The sequence below is a fragment of the Chrysemys picta genome, chromosome 7 (genome assembly GCF_011386835.1).
Source record: "Chrysemys picta bellii isolate R12L10 chromosome 7, ASM1138683v2, whole genome shotgun sequence".
Classification (NCBI taxonomy): Eukaryota; Metazoa; Chordata; order Testudines; family Emydidae; genus Chrysemys; species Chrysemys picta.
In genome coordinates, this window is record NC_088797.1 from 20,464,255 (window position 1) to 20,479,592 (window position 15,338).

Sequence of the window (15,338 nt, forward strand, 5' to 3'; positions counted from 1 at the left end):
TCAGATCAGCGGCCACAAATTTCCAATACGTGCACCATCCATATGTATAGGTCTTATGCTGCCAATGCACAGGGGTGAATTTCATCCTTCACCCCTCTATGCCTCAGCTTCCCAGCCTGAAAATAAGGATAATAAATCCTTAACCCCTCAGCAGCTGTGACCACTGGAATTCCTACAATTTCATTTTAAGCAAACCAGGGCATCTCCTCGCACATCCTCGCTTATTTTGCAGTGAAGACCCAATGCCAAACCTGGGACAGCATGATCACTTCTGTAACTACATATTGTGATGCCATAAATAGGAATGTGACCTCACTAAAGGATCTTACAGAAGATGTAGTAAGGCTCTCGGAGGCACTTATTCAAATATGAATATCTATGATTACAGCCAAGTGAACCCAGGAGATGTCTAGCCATTCATGTATAACTGTTCTCTTTTTCTTCAGATTTGTTCACATAACATAAGAGAGGCAGTATAGTCCAATGGAGAAGGCATTGGATTTGGTTGGAGTCCAGAGACTTAGGTTCTAAGCTCGGCTATCTCATCAACCTGCTGCGTGATCTTAGGTAAGTCACTTCTCCTCTCTGTGCCTTGGTTCCCCATCTGTAAAATGTGAATAATGATACTTACCCCCCTTGCCACCTGAAGTGCTTTGAGATCTATGGACAAAAAGTGCTATATATGAAGTAGCTATTTTATTAGTAAATAATTAATAACTCCTTTTTAAAGAGACATTGTCAGTATAAACATACTGTATATTTCTTTAAAATCATCTCCTTTTCTATCTAATGGCACCTTAGAGGATTAACACAGAACGAGTTTTACAAATCTAATTTACTGTTCAATATTTATGCTAGTTTCCCATTTTTCCCCTAACTTCATTCAGCTTGGACAATGAAACTAGGTTGGTCAGTTTCACTTCCTGTTTTTAAACAGTTTCACTTCCTAATCCTCAGGCACTAGCAAAATATTGTATGTGGCAACACTGAAAGTGACTGTTTACATTAAAGATGATTTGACTGACCTAAAAAAACCCATGAAAGCATTTGTATTCCCTTTTTTTTACTGAAACTTCCCCTTTGTTTTCCCCTCATCTCCTCTTTTATTTTCTTAATGTAAAATCTAAATGTTGTGCCTACCTTTATTTACTGATTTGGACAGTATCCCTTTCAACACGTAGTCCCTGATTTTTAGCCAGTTTTTAACTGACCCTCTAAATATGGTCCAAATGTCTGTTATCACTTACCTCCCCTCTAGTGCAAGGCACTGCATCTGAATACCTGGAAGTGCACAGAGAGCCCTCTTCAATAAGATCATCTTGAAGCCCAAACGTTGCTGTACAGTTGACGGAAAAATATTTGTAGGGCCTCCACGTCTGGCCATTGTCCTGAGACCTCTCCAGTACCATAGCACCTGGGCGCGGCGACTTGAACACTACTATGACGTGAGTCAGGTAGAACGCTGTTTCCAAGTCCAGCCTGATTTCTTCCCTGTGTACCCCTTGTGCAGACTGCCACCAGGAACCAGGATTTAGGAAGAAATCATCTGTCATATCAGAGGGAAGGTGGGAGTTATCAGGCTGATTAGCATTGCATTTAGTGCAGCGGGGCTGCCCACAGCCTTGGGAGGCCCAATGAAGGAGGTGCTGGTCTGGGTAGAAGCAATAAAGTTCTGTGCTGTTCTGCCCACATGTGGTAAGAGAGACCGGAGTCCTGCCTGTTGCTAGATTCCCTACAGGAGGATTGCAGGAGTGGCCGTCACAGCGGAAGGTTCGTAGCTTTACTGGATCTGAAATACAGTAGTAAGAAACAAAACTAAACAGAATTTCTCGTTATTTAAATACAGGGAAGGAGATACAATCTTCTGACAATCTAAACCATCATGGAGACATTTGTCCATCTACACCACTAAAGAATTGTCAGAACATTCAGCACCACAACTCAGGACAGATTTTTTTGAAAGAACTCAGCGTGGAGGGTGCTGGTCTCTTCAGAAAATGTGACCTAATTGTCACAGGGTTAGTTTCTGGGTGAATCTAGCCTTATTTTCGGTGCCAAACTGGGAACTGAACTCTTCTGAAAACCTGGCCCCAATTGTCAATGATGAGCACTTGAAAGTCCGGCCTTGATCTCCTCGGAAAATGTGACCCCTCTTGTCCAGTATTACACATCTATATATCTCTTTAATGATAGAACCCATGTGTTCTCTCGCATTTATTTTACCCCAGTGAAGCTATGTACCTACAGAACAGGTATAGTCCATGTATTATATATTATTTGTTTTGCAAACGTGCCTACAGGCACCAATCAGGGATTGAAGCCCCATTGTGCTGGGCTTTATACAAACAGATAACAAAAAGATGGTTCCTGCCCCCAAAATGAAGGCCAGTATTTTCACATATGGGTGCCTAAGATTAGGTACCTACACCCATATTTTGGCTCCACCTAAGTGGCCTGATTTTCAGATGTGTTGAGCATTAACATCACCTGGAACTGTGGGGTTTTAGCAGCCCTGAAGTATCAGTTCCCTCGTTTAAGTACCTAAATATAGTGTCAAGGTAGGAACTTCAGGCAACCAGGTTTGCAAATGCTGGGCAAAATGTTTAGAAACCAAGTTCTACTGATTATATATTTATTTTTTTCTTTACAAAAGTTCTACTGTTTATATATTTCTTTAGAAACTAAGAAAATTAAAAGAAATCTAAAAAATCCTAATATTTACATTTGTTCATCTCTATAGTTCCTATATGGAAATCATTAATACCTTGTGACGTTGAAGTTATAGGTCAGTCCCAAGACCTTATTATCAGTCTAAGGAGAATCACCTTTCTAATGACATATGACCCAGTCTTCATTTCTTAACAGTCCAGAAGGAGTTAAAGTCTCACCTTACAAGGCCATAAATCTAATCTGAGGGGAGGTCACAAGTCAAATCCTAGGACTCTGTACAAGTCCTACAAGAAATGACCCTTCCAGAGAAACTTGGAATGGCCTTAAATGCTTAGTAGTCTAGGAGAAGTTCAAAGATCAACTGTTAATTCAAGATTTAGCAAATTATGGGCCAAATCCTGAAATCCTTATTCAGTTTTTATTCTGTCCTTACTCAGGCAAAACACCCTTTAAAGTCAAATTAGGCCTGGGAAAAGACGTGAGGATTTAGCCCTATAAGACTATGGAAATCATAAGCATTGAACCATAAAGTCCAATTTATGGGGGGGAAATGAGCCCAGCTCGTGTGGCTTTGCTCCTTGTTTCTCTTCTGTCCTTCATTTTGAGGTAGATGGTCCAATGGTGGCATTTATGCTGCAGATCTCAGGAGTGAGTGGTGAGGATCTCCACTGGTCCAAGAGAAGCGCTGGACACGGACTGTGTCTCAGACACACAGGCAATCTCTTTAGGCAGGGCTGCTGGAACTATTTTTATAGTGGGGGTGCTGAGAGCCATTGAACCAAACTATAAATCCTGTATAGAATGGAAGCCACTTCAAGTCAGGGAGTGCTAGTTCCAGCACCTATGTCTTTGGGATTGCCTTGTGAACATGTGCAATATGTTCCAATGCTCCCCACAAAGTGCTGGCCGTACTATGCAGACTAGTGCAAAGAGGGGGCAGGGCGAAGGCCCAGCCGTGCCCCAACAACCTTCTCCTTGCAGGGTGGAGAACCAGGAACAAGCAGTCCCTCAAGCCTGCTGAAGGTCTGATTGTTGGAGCCTTCTTGCACATGCCTCCAACACGGCATTGTTAAGCAAGGGCCTGTCATGATCTTGCTCTTTGCACCGTTGCCCCATATTTTGTCTCATATTTGTGTATCACAGGCTAAAAGGCAGAAGTTGGAGGGACCAAGGTATCAATCTGGCAGCTTAAAGATGCAGTAAATTAACTGAAAAATTAAGAAAATTTTAAAAGATCTGTGTATCAACAGAGCTCCACAACCTGCTGATGATAATAGTTCTACAAACTAATACTGTAAGAGGATTGTAATGAAAACCAGAAATCAGGCACAAACCATAATCTCTTGGAGTCCAAAATTCAGATCTTTTCCCCAAGATTTTCCCTTAATATCCTGCATTCTTCAAAATCCGTAGTACTTGTCAGCCTCTGAAGCTATTTCAAGACATGTGTTCACTGTTTACCCTGATGAACACACTAACCTCGTTTAGTGTCTGAGCCAAGTGTATTGTGCAATATGGGCTCAATAGCCATTTTGTTAGACCCCTTTTCTGATTGCATCTCATCTTTTGTGAACCGAAGTAGTAGTTCTGTGTGATGCTGAATGAGGCCAGTGGTCCAGCTAAGTAAAAGTTGGTACGTGCCGATAGGTAGAGCTGAGCAAATGATTGATTGTTCATTTGGTTCAATCCAAAATGGAAAATTTTCAGTTTTTCTTGCTGAAATGAAAGACTGAAAAAAATGTTTCCGGTCAAACAAAATGTTTCGTTTCCAGATTTTTTAAATCTTTGGGGGGGGGGGGCTAATTAAATCTAGCTAAATTTCTAAACAAAAATTGTTTCACAACAAAAAGTCAAAAGGTTTTGTTTTGAAAATGTTGAAACAAATCATTTTGACTTTTCTAATTTTGTTTTCTTTTTTTCTCAGTCCAAACTGCATTTTTCAGTGAATAATCTATTCATCCAAAACATGTTGCCCAGCTCTCCTGATGGGTTTTCTACCAGAGCACAATACTGCAGACTAAAGGAAATGAACTTTTTCCTGCTGAACACCCCAAATCAAGAGAGGCTTAAGGGGAAGACTTGTACTGATTTACCAATATCTCTGTATCTAGGGTTTCTACATGGTACTTCCCGTTATAATCTTTCTTTTATGCCCTGCCCTCCACTTGCCTCTCTTTGCACAATAGAGAGAGATATCATGGCCCATTTCATTTTAGTATCAATTTTCATTTTTAGATGTCATACCTGTTAAGGTTGGAGGTCCAGAATTCTGGAGGTTTTATGCAAATGATGTAACCTAATTTGCATACTGCATGAATTATTTTATTTACTTGAATGACAGCGAATGTCTGGATGATCAAAACTTAAGCATTAGAAGGCTGCAGCAAGGGATGAGTTTTAAGAACATTAGGACTACAATCCTGATTGGCTGTGGTATCTCCCTGGGTTAGTGTCTAGATAACTCTGGTAGTGCCCTAAGGCTCTGGCCCTCTCTGCTCCTTGTCCCAAATTGGGTACAGTGCTGTGGTTGGGTTGCTAGCCCCTGATACTGGCTGCTGCTTGCCCTGTGTTGGGAGGATGATCTGGCTACTTCCTGCCATCAGCTGGAGATGCTTCAGCCAGGCTGCTAGCACCTGGCTGGGCGACTAGCTCTGCCTACTGCTACTTGGCTGGGGGGCTCTGGCTCAGGCTCTGTTTGTTACACCCTGAATACAGCTCACAAGTCCCTCTGGCCAAGGATTACTGACCAGAGCAGTGCCTGTGAATCAGACCCGCAGCCGGAGTAGAGCTGCTCTCTCAGTTCCCATGACTCACCCCTCGAACAGAGCCGGCAAGGACTCATCATTCAGGCAGCCGCAGCACTCAGCTGCACTGACTCACCCTCTAAGTAAGGCCCTACTTAATTAGCGGTATTGCGGACATTGAGGATCCTGCAATATTAGGTTTCCACCACCATTTTTATTTTAATTAGCTTACTTTGCGCAGTTCACAATTTTGTATACATTTTGAGGTTTGCAACACACACTCTTTCCCCCATTAGTACAGTAGAACCCCATTGGTGACTAGTGTCCTTGGTTGGCCAACAACTGCTCTGACTGACCTGCCACAGTTTTGATATATTTGCTCTCAAGTTATCAGCTTGTCACTTTGAATTGCATCTATGTACTGTATGGTTATGAGAGAATGCCAGAAGGTTCAGAAGCTTAATCTGAAAGTTTGTCTGTAGTTTATCCGAACGTCTCTTTTTCTAGGAAAGGGTTTAGAGATCTCCTGAGTTCAGACACCTGGACAAGGTGTCTAGCGCTTCCTGGTTTCGGCCTTGTTGCTGCAGTCCTGAAGCCTTACAATTCCAACTGCTCTGCAGGGTGAGTTCCATTGAATAACACCGAGTTACTTTTTTAAAAAAAAACTCACTTCTGGCAGGTGAGGTAGAATTTTAAGGCTCTCAGACGGCAATGCTTTGAGGATATCTTTTCATGGCATTTTGGTATCTGAATTTCCTTATTTTACCTAGCCTAGCTGGTTAATGTCTGGTCTCTGTCTTGTGAGATTTCATTAATGAGCTCTGAGACCCTTGGGTGAAAGGCATTGTAGAAACGGAAAATATGGTTGTTCCTGTATTAAGTTGCTATATTTAAAATGGATCAGATATTATCATCTCAATGTGGTCAGTGCTATACAAAGCAGAGCAGAAGACATTGTCTCTGGTTCCAAAGAGCTGACATTGGACTGGTCCTACCTACATCATGCTGAAAGCCTTCAGTTTGTATTGGTCATAACTGGAGTTAAGGGCTTTTAGCACTTCTCAGGATCAGGCCTTGAGTTAAAAATCCATTGAGACCTAATATAGCATGGCTAGAGGAAGGTCAATCTATAAAGTTGTGTGGACATCTGTCTCTCTTTGGTGGATCATTGTGAAGAGCCTTCACAGAGTATACGGCAGCAAAGATTTGAAGGAAGACACAAATCATTTGATACCCAAGGAAAGGGAATGAGGGAATTCTAAGTAGAAGAAACAGCATGGAAGAAATCATGGAGCCAAGAATGGGTGAAAGTAAAGACAAGGAAGTTTTGGACAGGAAACTGCTGCTGCTTTTAGTTCCTGTTGGTGGGCTCTCAGTCTGCTACTGAATGTTCTAACTCTATTTAATGGCACATGAAAAGTGAGACAGAACGCAGTTGCCCTTCTGATCAGCAATGACATGGAAGTTTCTCTGCTCTGCCTGCTAATGCAGCAACATCAATATACAGTTCCTGTCTGAACTGCTGTGTCATTAGGAAAAAGGAGAGCACAAACTGCAAATTAGCGGAGGGGTGTTTGAGGGAAGGAGGGAGAGGAAAAACGCTCTGCAGTCGATTAAGAGCTTTGCCTTTCAAGAAATCAATCCGCAGGCGCTTGCTCAGCCTCCCGGGAACACATCACTCAATTGTTTCACGGCTGTGACCTGAAATGTGGAGTCAGAACGGCGCGAGGGCACTGCTGAAGAAGGGAAACAGCAGCCAGCAACGGCCCCCGCATGCCAGGAGGGGCTCACTGAATAATTTATAAGAGGCTAAACCATCAGAGCAGCGCACGGGTGCGGCCTATTACTCAGGCTGATTAACTCTGGCTCCTGTGCTGGACGGCTTGGCCCAATAAACGAGGCCATTTATTTATTTATTTATTTGTGTGTTGCTTCCCTAAAGGCTGTGCAGTGAGGCAGCAGTTTGGTGGAGTGCGGCTAGCAAATAACAGTCTCTGTCTGATGATTAGTGAGCTGTTCAATTGGAGATGGGTCACATGGCTGAAAGGACATGCTGGACAACCGTTCAGGCAGAGATGGCTAACTTCAAACCCCCGTTAGGCATCAGAGCCTGACAAATGTTAACTGAAGCCATATTAAATATTAAAAAGTGCATTTTTCACCCTCTCTAGAGGCCTAAACAGAAGAAATGGCACCAGGCCACTCATTTGGGGTCTGATCTAAAGCCCAATGCTGGGAATAAAAAGATGCCCATTGACTCCAGTGGGATTTGGATCAGGTCCTTTAGTTCTTGTCAACATAGAGAACCATGAAGCAGTGTTTTAAATGTCTTCAGTGTGTCCAAATCACAACGTTCTGATCCATATTTTGGACACCCTAAAAATCTGGGGTTGTCCCAGCCTATCTCTAATATTGGTGGAGTTTCACTACAACTGAGTTTACGATAAGTCAGTTTCACACTGGGGGTGTGTGCGTGCGGATTTCACTTGTTTTACTGTTTACCTGTCTTCTTAATAGCTGAAAAATTGTAAATTATGCGTTTTTAAAGCTAGCTGTGGTCGGGACACTGATGTCTCTAGGGTTCAGTCATGAGCTATAGAGCCCTTAGCTTCCCATTGGTAGCAACCAAAACATTTTAGCATTTGTTGGCTGGTCAATGGCTACTGTGAAATGAGTTTGGTGGGTCTCAGTCCATTTACCAGTGGCTAGATATTCACGTCACAAAAATCTCTCTTACAGCTGGCACTAACAGTCCCCCCTTTCTACCTGAGAGGCCAAAGATTGAATGAGCCATGGTGACTAAACTGTCTCCACTCCTATGGGTAGTCCCACTCCACATGAGGGGTGTGGCACACCAGCAGGAGGTTAAAGATCACATAGCATGTGACAGAGTATAAGAGTCTTAGACCCAATGCCCTAGCCAAATGCCAGCTTGACCAATTCCATTCTGCTTGTCTAAATCCCTCCTACAGTCTCAATGATACTGAACACCGCTGGCCTGATTTTCAGGGGTGCTGGGTACTCGCAGATCCCAAGGAAGCCAAGCCACTCTGCTAAGCTAGGCCACTAGTGCCCATTGGCAAAAGCAGAATAAGCAAAAATCTGTGCTACTTGGCATTACTTAGTGAAAGTCTGACAAGGAATTATCCAACATCAATTTTGTTTCAAAAAGAACACACATCTGATTTTAAGCTTTGTGCTACAAATGGCCATTTTTGGCCAACCCACGCCCCCTTTTGGAGAGCTGCCATTAGGAACACAGCTGTGAAGAACCACACACTCTCTGGAGGGAGGGCAGAATGCTGGCAGATCAGGACCTAAGAGCGTCAGCTGCTGTCAGCCTTTCAAACTGACCCCCAACTCAGGACACTTTTCAGAGCTTGGCAATGGCGTTGTGCAAAGGGAATAAGGCCCTGAGTTTAACTGAACTAAGGCAAGAGAGAGCATGAGTTTCAAATTTCAAAATCACTGACACCCTCAAGTTCACCCTCACTTTTTTGCCCTCCTATGTTACCTTTAATGGTCTACGGGGCCATGCACTGGCAGAGGCATCCCACATATATACCATCCTCCATCAGGGTGCTTCAGTTCTGGCCAGGAGGGACCAACTCCAAGGCTGGGAGGGGAGTTTATTGTACCGTATTTTGGCCAACTACTGAATAACCAGCCTGTGAGTCTTTTAAAACGTCATGACTCTTCAGATAGATTGACCAAGCTTCAACCTTCAGAGCAACGCGAGACCTGTTTTGTCTTTAACCGCTAGGTCCCACACCCTTACGCTGTGTGTGTGTAAGACAATACAGAAAAGTCAATACAGAAAAAAACAAACTTTCAGACTTTCTGAGCAATCCGCTTCATGGTGCGGCTCATTAAAAATTCACTCCGGCTTTGCAAATCTTACGCAAGGCAAATTTCAGCTGCATTTACGATAGATTTTCCCCTCAATTCATTTTTAACTATATATTCCCCAAGTGGTACCAATAGCTCGACAAATGAAATTTCTGTACACATGCCCACGTGTGTGCTGCTGGGATAGTCTCAAGCAGGGAAACTAGCTGTTGCCTCAGATGAGAGACTAGGGGGTTGGAGGTGTAAATGCATGATGGGAGATACTCTGCACTTCCCTATAACCTTTCCCTATAATGCTGGGATAGCCAGACTCTGATCTGATTGAAGATAAACCTCTGTGTGATGTAGGAGAATATTTCTCTGGTTACTGTGATTTCAGTTCTTTTTACCTTAAAATGTTTTTGCAGTTATGGAAATCTAATGTCTAATCATATTGTAAAATATAATCGCGTCAAGGAATAAATAACCTGTATTGAAGCAACCTTGTCTGCACCTGATTTTAATGGAGAGAGGCAGAAAGCAGAAAATGTAATTATCCTTCAAGACACTGTATGGAAAATGATGTTATCAGCGCAATACTCTGGACATGCAAGTGAAATTTAAACCAGCCTGTAGCCTTCTCTAAAGAGAGATCCTAAGTCAATTCCCTGATGAAAAAGACACATGAACCAACCCACTGGCTCATCTCCTGTTTTATCAATACTGTTTTAATATTTTTCTGATCTGATCACCATAGTTCATCCTGTTTTTTATTATCCTTTCAACCTTAAAGATGTATTAAACCATGGCAGGAAAAGCTGTTCTTCCACTCCAATGCCCAGCTTCCATGCCCTCAGGGGAGCCATTCTTTATCATAATCGAGATATTTTTAGAATCCTATGTAAATACCAGTGCAGTTTAATCAAATATGAAAAATGTCCAGCTGCTATGCATTGGTCCTAGTCCTACTGACTTTCAAACATTAACCATTTTAATTTAACCTTACCCATCAAATCCTGATCAAAGTAAGAAGAAACTTGAGTGAATGGTCTATCCTTATACAATAGCAATAATATTTCCTAGATAGAATGGCTCTGTCTTTTAATTATTTTTGTAATAAAACTTACTGTAACATAGTTCAGATCTTTTCAGCAGTGCCATCTAAAGAAACTGGCATCTGACTCTTGTCCTATCTAGTATCCCCTATCAAAATAAATTATTGGAATATCTCAATTCTTCCCCACCCATCCACCCAATTTTCTTTCTTTCTTTCTTTCTTTCTTTCTTTCTTTCTTTCAATAACCAAAGACAATATGTTATTTTCTTGTAATAAAATGAGCTGATAAATGGCGCATCCTATTTTAATTCATAGGAAAGGAGAATGCGGTATATAGGAGGAAGGAAAAATATGCATATTGGTTAGCCCAGATTCCTTGAAGAAAGAAAAAGAACCTTACTAAGAGACTTTAAATATCTGCTTTCCCTCCTTCCATCCCCTTCTTTTTTTATTTTTTTTTTAAAGTTAGGTTTAACTGTCCCATGACTGACAATACTGACTGATTTTTGCTTACCTGCCTCACCATGACCAGAAACAATGTACTCCAAGAACACAATCAGCATGATGCCTTTCTGCTGCATGTCTGTAAAGGGGGAAAATATCTGTCCTTAGTAGAGCAAAAAGAATGTCATAAATCTACAGGTTTGGTGTCTGCATGTTCTTTCTTTCTTTCTTTCTTTCTTTCTTTCTTCACCTTCTTCTCAGGGCAGGGATCCTGGCTGGTGTCTCATTCTTCTTGTTTTATTTTAAATCCAGACAGCTTTCCAGGTCTCAGATGGCTTCTGTGTGTGTGACCCACATTGCTTCCAAATAAATAAAGGAATGGGTAGATGTTACCCCTTTGCATCCAGAAAGTAGGTGAAATTCACATCTCTGACACAGCCCGGAGACAAACCATCACTGAGGAAGCAAAGCAAAGCTCAGGTCTCCGGTCAGATCTGATAATATGCAGTTATTTTACTTGCTATTTTAATCTTTCACTTTCATTTGCGGTCCTTGCTTCTTGGGTCCCCCGCCCCCCTTATCCCCTCCCTACGCCCCCTCCCTCTGCTGCTAATGGGGGTGCAATTAGGGGCCATGCACCGTTAAAACCTTGCTTTGTTATGAATTTTGTCCTAGACAGTGCGCTCTTCCCTTTTGCTCCCTGAGGCAGAGGGTCATAAGAAGAACCAAGTTTGCTTTTCTTTCTGAGAGATGATCGGACAATTACTCGTCTCTCTCTCACCCCCTTGCTGTCCCTGCTCTCACTTTTCCACCAAGGGGCTAGCTTCACAGACTGGTCGTCAAAGGGTAATAATGAAGTCACCGCTGGTGTCAATGCACACAGAATCGATTGCCCCCTTTTACTGTTCTTCTCTGCCTCCTGGGACTTGATTTGTTCCTGGAAATTATGACAGATTAGGTTCCTGGTGGGGAGGGGGTAGCATTTGGTTTAGGGGAGCTGGGGGTTCGGGAGGGGGTTGGAGGAACTATTTCTCCCTTCCATATGCCTTGCAGAAAAAAGGGGGGCGAGAGATCCTCCCTTTTGCTATCTGGACAGGGGTTTCGCCCCCTCGTTGTGCTATTTAGTTATCTTCAAGTTTTCTCTCTGTCTCCCTTCAGCTGCTGGCACATCTCTCCGTCCTAACTGGCCAGCTCTGCCCTCTGGTCCTGTCTGGCTGCAAAGGGGATTATTATAACATGTGATCTTCTTCCTGTTCTTTATATGTTTTTAGCGGCGGTGAGGCGGGGGTGTCGTTTCCACACCCCTTCGGCTGGGCTTGTGGCTGATCCTTGCTCAGATGCATGTTTTATTTGTTTGCCAGCCGCATCTGCCTCCTCCAGGAGCCAGGCTGGGTGGGGGGAGAGGTTAGAGCAGGCTTGTCACTTTCAACTCAGGCGCGCCCCAACTTTGCTCCTGTGCCTTTAAATTAAATACCCAGCATGTGAGACTGGCGGGAGGGGGGGGAATCCTCCCACCAGCTGCTCGGCTCTCGCCTCTGCAGCGCCCTCTATCAGGCAGCCGGGTACATGACAGCTGCCTGCTGCAGGTCACTAACCAGACAGAAACAGCGGGGAGCAAATAGCTTCCAAAGCAAGGAGAGACCAATGAGCTCAGAGGGTAGGAGGGGATTTCAAAACAAATGGCAACGGATCTGCTAGGCCAACCTGCCAGGCAAGATGTGTACATGAGTGTGCCCTGCTTTGTTCAAGGCACAAAATGAGACAGTCCCTGCACCAAAGAACCCACAGGCTATCATAGACTATCAGGGTTGGGAGGGACCTCAGGAGGTCATCTAGTCCAACCCCCTGCTCAAAGCAGGGCCAATCCCCAGACAGATTTTTGCCCCAGATCCCTAAAAGGCCCCCTCAAGGATTGATCTCACAACCCTGGCTTTAGCAGGTCAATGCTCAAACCACTGAGCTATCCCTCCCCCCAGTTTGCAAGCAGTGCCTGGCACCAGCTTTAGAGTTCATTTGTCTTCATGGGGGCTGGCACAGGTGTAAGTTGTTCAGAGCATAGAACTCATTGCTTAAGGGCCCGATCCTGCAAACACAGCCCTGCCTGACTTGTTTTCAGGGGACTAGCGTGGGCCTGACTCTTGTCTTTCTTAAACCTACCTTGTGTCAGCGTCACTCCCTGGACTTCTGGGGAGTTACTCTTGAGTTAACCTGCACTCCTGAGACAGAAGCAGGCCCAATGGGAATCTAAACATGAGAAAGGCAGCTCTCCTACCTGAGTGTTTGCAGGATCAGATCCTAAAACCAGAAATAAAGAATGTGTGTTACACTGGGAAACCTGGGGGGGGGAGATTATTTGTATATTTTTGGTCCCCCCTTCTTTTAAAACTGCTAGAATGATGCATCATAATTATGCAAAATACTCCAGTCACCTATTATAAACCATGCGAATACTGTCCTAGGGTTCAAACTGACAGGGTTCAGTGGAGCAGAGGATGTGCAACACCTTACGGATCAAGCTCCATATAACATTAATGGAAAGCCTTTGTTCATAATGTGTTGTTATCAGTGTTTAACATAAGAACATAAGAATGGCCCTACTAGGTCAGACCAAAGGTCCATCTAGCCCAGTATTCTGTCTTCCAACAGTGGCCAGTGCCAGGTGCCCCAGAGGGAATGAACAGAACAGGTAATCATCAAGTGATCCATCCCCTGTCGTTCATTCCCAGCTTCTGACAAACAGGCTCGGGACACCATCCCTGCCCATCCTGGCTAATATCCATTGATGGACCTATCTGCCATGAATTTATCCAGTTCTTTTTTCAACCCTGTTATGGTCTTGGCCTTCATAACATCCTCTGGCAAGGAGGCACACAGATTGACTGTGTGTTGTGTATAGAAATACTTCCTTTTATTTGTTTTAAACCTGCTGCCTATTAATTTCATTTGGTGACCCCTAGTTCTTGTGTTATGAGAAGTAGTAAACAACACTTACTTATCTACGTTCTCTCCACCAGTCATGATTTTATAGACCTCAATCATATCTTCCCTTAGCCATCTTTTTTCCAAGCTGAAAAGTCCCAGTCTTATTAATCTCTCCTCAGACAGAAGCCGTTCCATACCACTAATCATTTTTGTTTCCCTTTTCTGAACCTTTTCCAATTCCAATATATCTTTTTTGAGATGGGGCGATCACATCTGCACACAGTATTCAAGATGTGGGCATACCATGGATTTATATAGAGGCAACATGATATTTTCTGTCCTATTTTCTATCCTTTTCTTAACTATTCCCAGTATTCTGTTAGCTTTTTGACTGCCGCTGCACATTGAGTGGATGTTTTCAGAGAACTAGCCACAATGATTCCAAGATCTTTCTTGAGTGGCAACAGCTAATTTAGACCCCATCATTTTATATGTATAGTTGGGATTATGCTTTCCAATGTGCATTACTTTGCAATTATCAACATTAAATTTCATCTGCCATTTTGTTTATTGCTGCACTTATGGAAAAGTCCAATAGAATTTAATAGCAAAAAATAATAACCTTTCTATACATTTTTCAACCCTTCTGTCAAATTTAATAGACAATAATATCCCTGTTGTAGGATTCCATAGGATTGTTCAAGGAAACCTATAAGAGAAGGCATCATTCGCTTTTAAATGCTATAGGTTTTCAGAGCAATTTCTATAGAACATTATTTAATTTCTTAAGAACCCTACTGATTTCACCCTTTTACACCTCATAGGGCAATGGACCTTAAGTCTGACATGTTCCCATTTCACACCTGTTCATTATATTAATATTTTCTCTCTCTCTCTCTCTTTTCTTTCCAGATTATGGGCTCAATCTTGGAGTCCTTACTCAGGCAATTCTCCCAGTGGATGTCAGCAGAGACGTAGGCTGTGGCTTTGTGAATGCAACGAGGGCCAAAAAACTGCTGCACAATTTAAACAAAGGCTCAAAGGTGAGATTAACGTTCGTGTTTCGTGTTCAGAGGAAAGTCGCAGGAAGCGTATTTGTTTGTTTGTGATGTTTGAATGGGAAGATCCTTAGCAGCTCTGGTTGTTGTTGATCATGGTGTATAAAAACCAGGTAGAAGAGAAACTTTATTTTCTCCCTGCTGTTATTATGTAGCACAGCAAAATCAGTAGCAATATATAGACTGATATATTTTCAGTTTAAATCTGTTAACATTCAGGAACATATAATAACAGGAACCTATTTGGGGTGGGATCTTTACTGCTATTATGGGTAACAGCTATTAACAGAAAGGGAAACTGGTCAGGAGTGAGGTACAGTACTATCCAGAGGTGTGAAAGAGAAAGCTCCAAATATTCAGTTATGAGATTATAGATGGGTAAAGGCACAAATCATAGAATCACTACTCGGACAAATCTCCTTTTGAAGTCCATCAGCCTTACTTTGCATTGAAGGCAATGTGACTTTGTGGTGTGCAAAGAATGTAGGATTGGGCCAAATGTACCCCAAAGTGTTATCAGAGCAGCTGCAAAAAAAAAAAAAAAATCCAGAGAATAAACAGCAAACTGGTAAATGATTCATTATTAGGGGGAGGAGGGAAGAACCAATGGGATTT

At 42.8% G+C, this 15,338-nt stretch overlaps 1 protein-coding gene and 1 long non-coding RNA gene across 4 annotated transcripts in view; one reads left to right on the forward strand and one right to left on the reverse strand.

Annotated features, from left to right (window-relative positions):
• Nucleotides 1-1,387, forward strand: part of LOC135972547 (uncharacterized) — a 31,221-nt gene extending 29,834 nt beyond the window's left edge. Inside the window, exons 2-3 of the long non-coding RNA XR_010589040.1 lie at nt 447-567; nt 1,259-1,387. This is a non-coding gene — a long non-coding RNA (uncharacterized LOC135972547). The remainder of the gene's footprint in view (nt 1-446; nt 568-1,258) is intronic.
• LOC101947474 (netrin-4-like) overlaps nt 1-11,976 on the reverse strand; it is a 70,324-nt gene extending 58,348 nt beyond the window's left edge. Inside the window, exons 1-2 of one of the 3 annotated variants that reach the window (XM_005288428.5) lie at nt 10,814-11,976; nt 1,248-1,789 (exon numbers count right to left, since the gene is read on the reverse strand). In XM_005288428.5, coding sequence (XP_005288485.1) covers nt 1,248-1,789; nt 10,814-10,880 — 609 coding nt within the window. In that variant the 5' untranslated portion in view covers nt 10,881-11,976. The remainder of the gene's footprint in view (nt 1-1,247; nt 1,790-10,813) is intronic. The other 2 variants (XM_008168023.4, XM_042849845.2) reach the window with 2 other exon arrangements.
• Nucleotides 11,977-15,338: the final 3,362 nt, after the last annotated feature.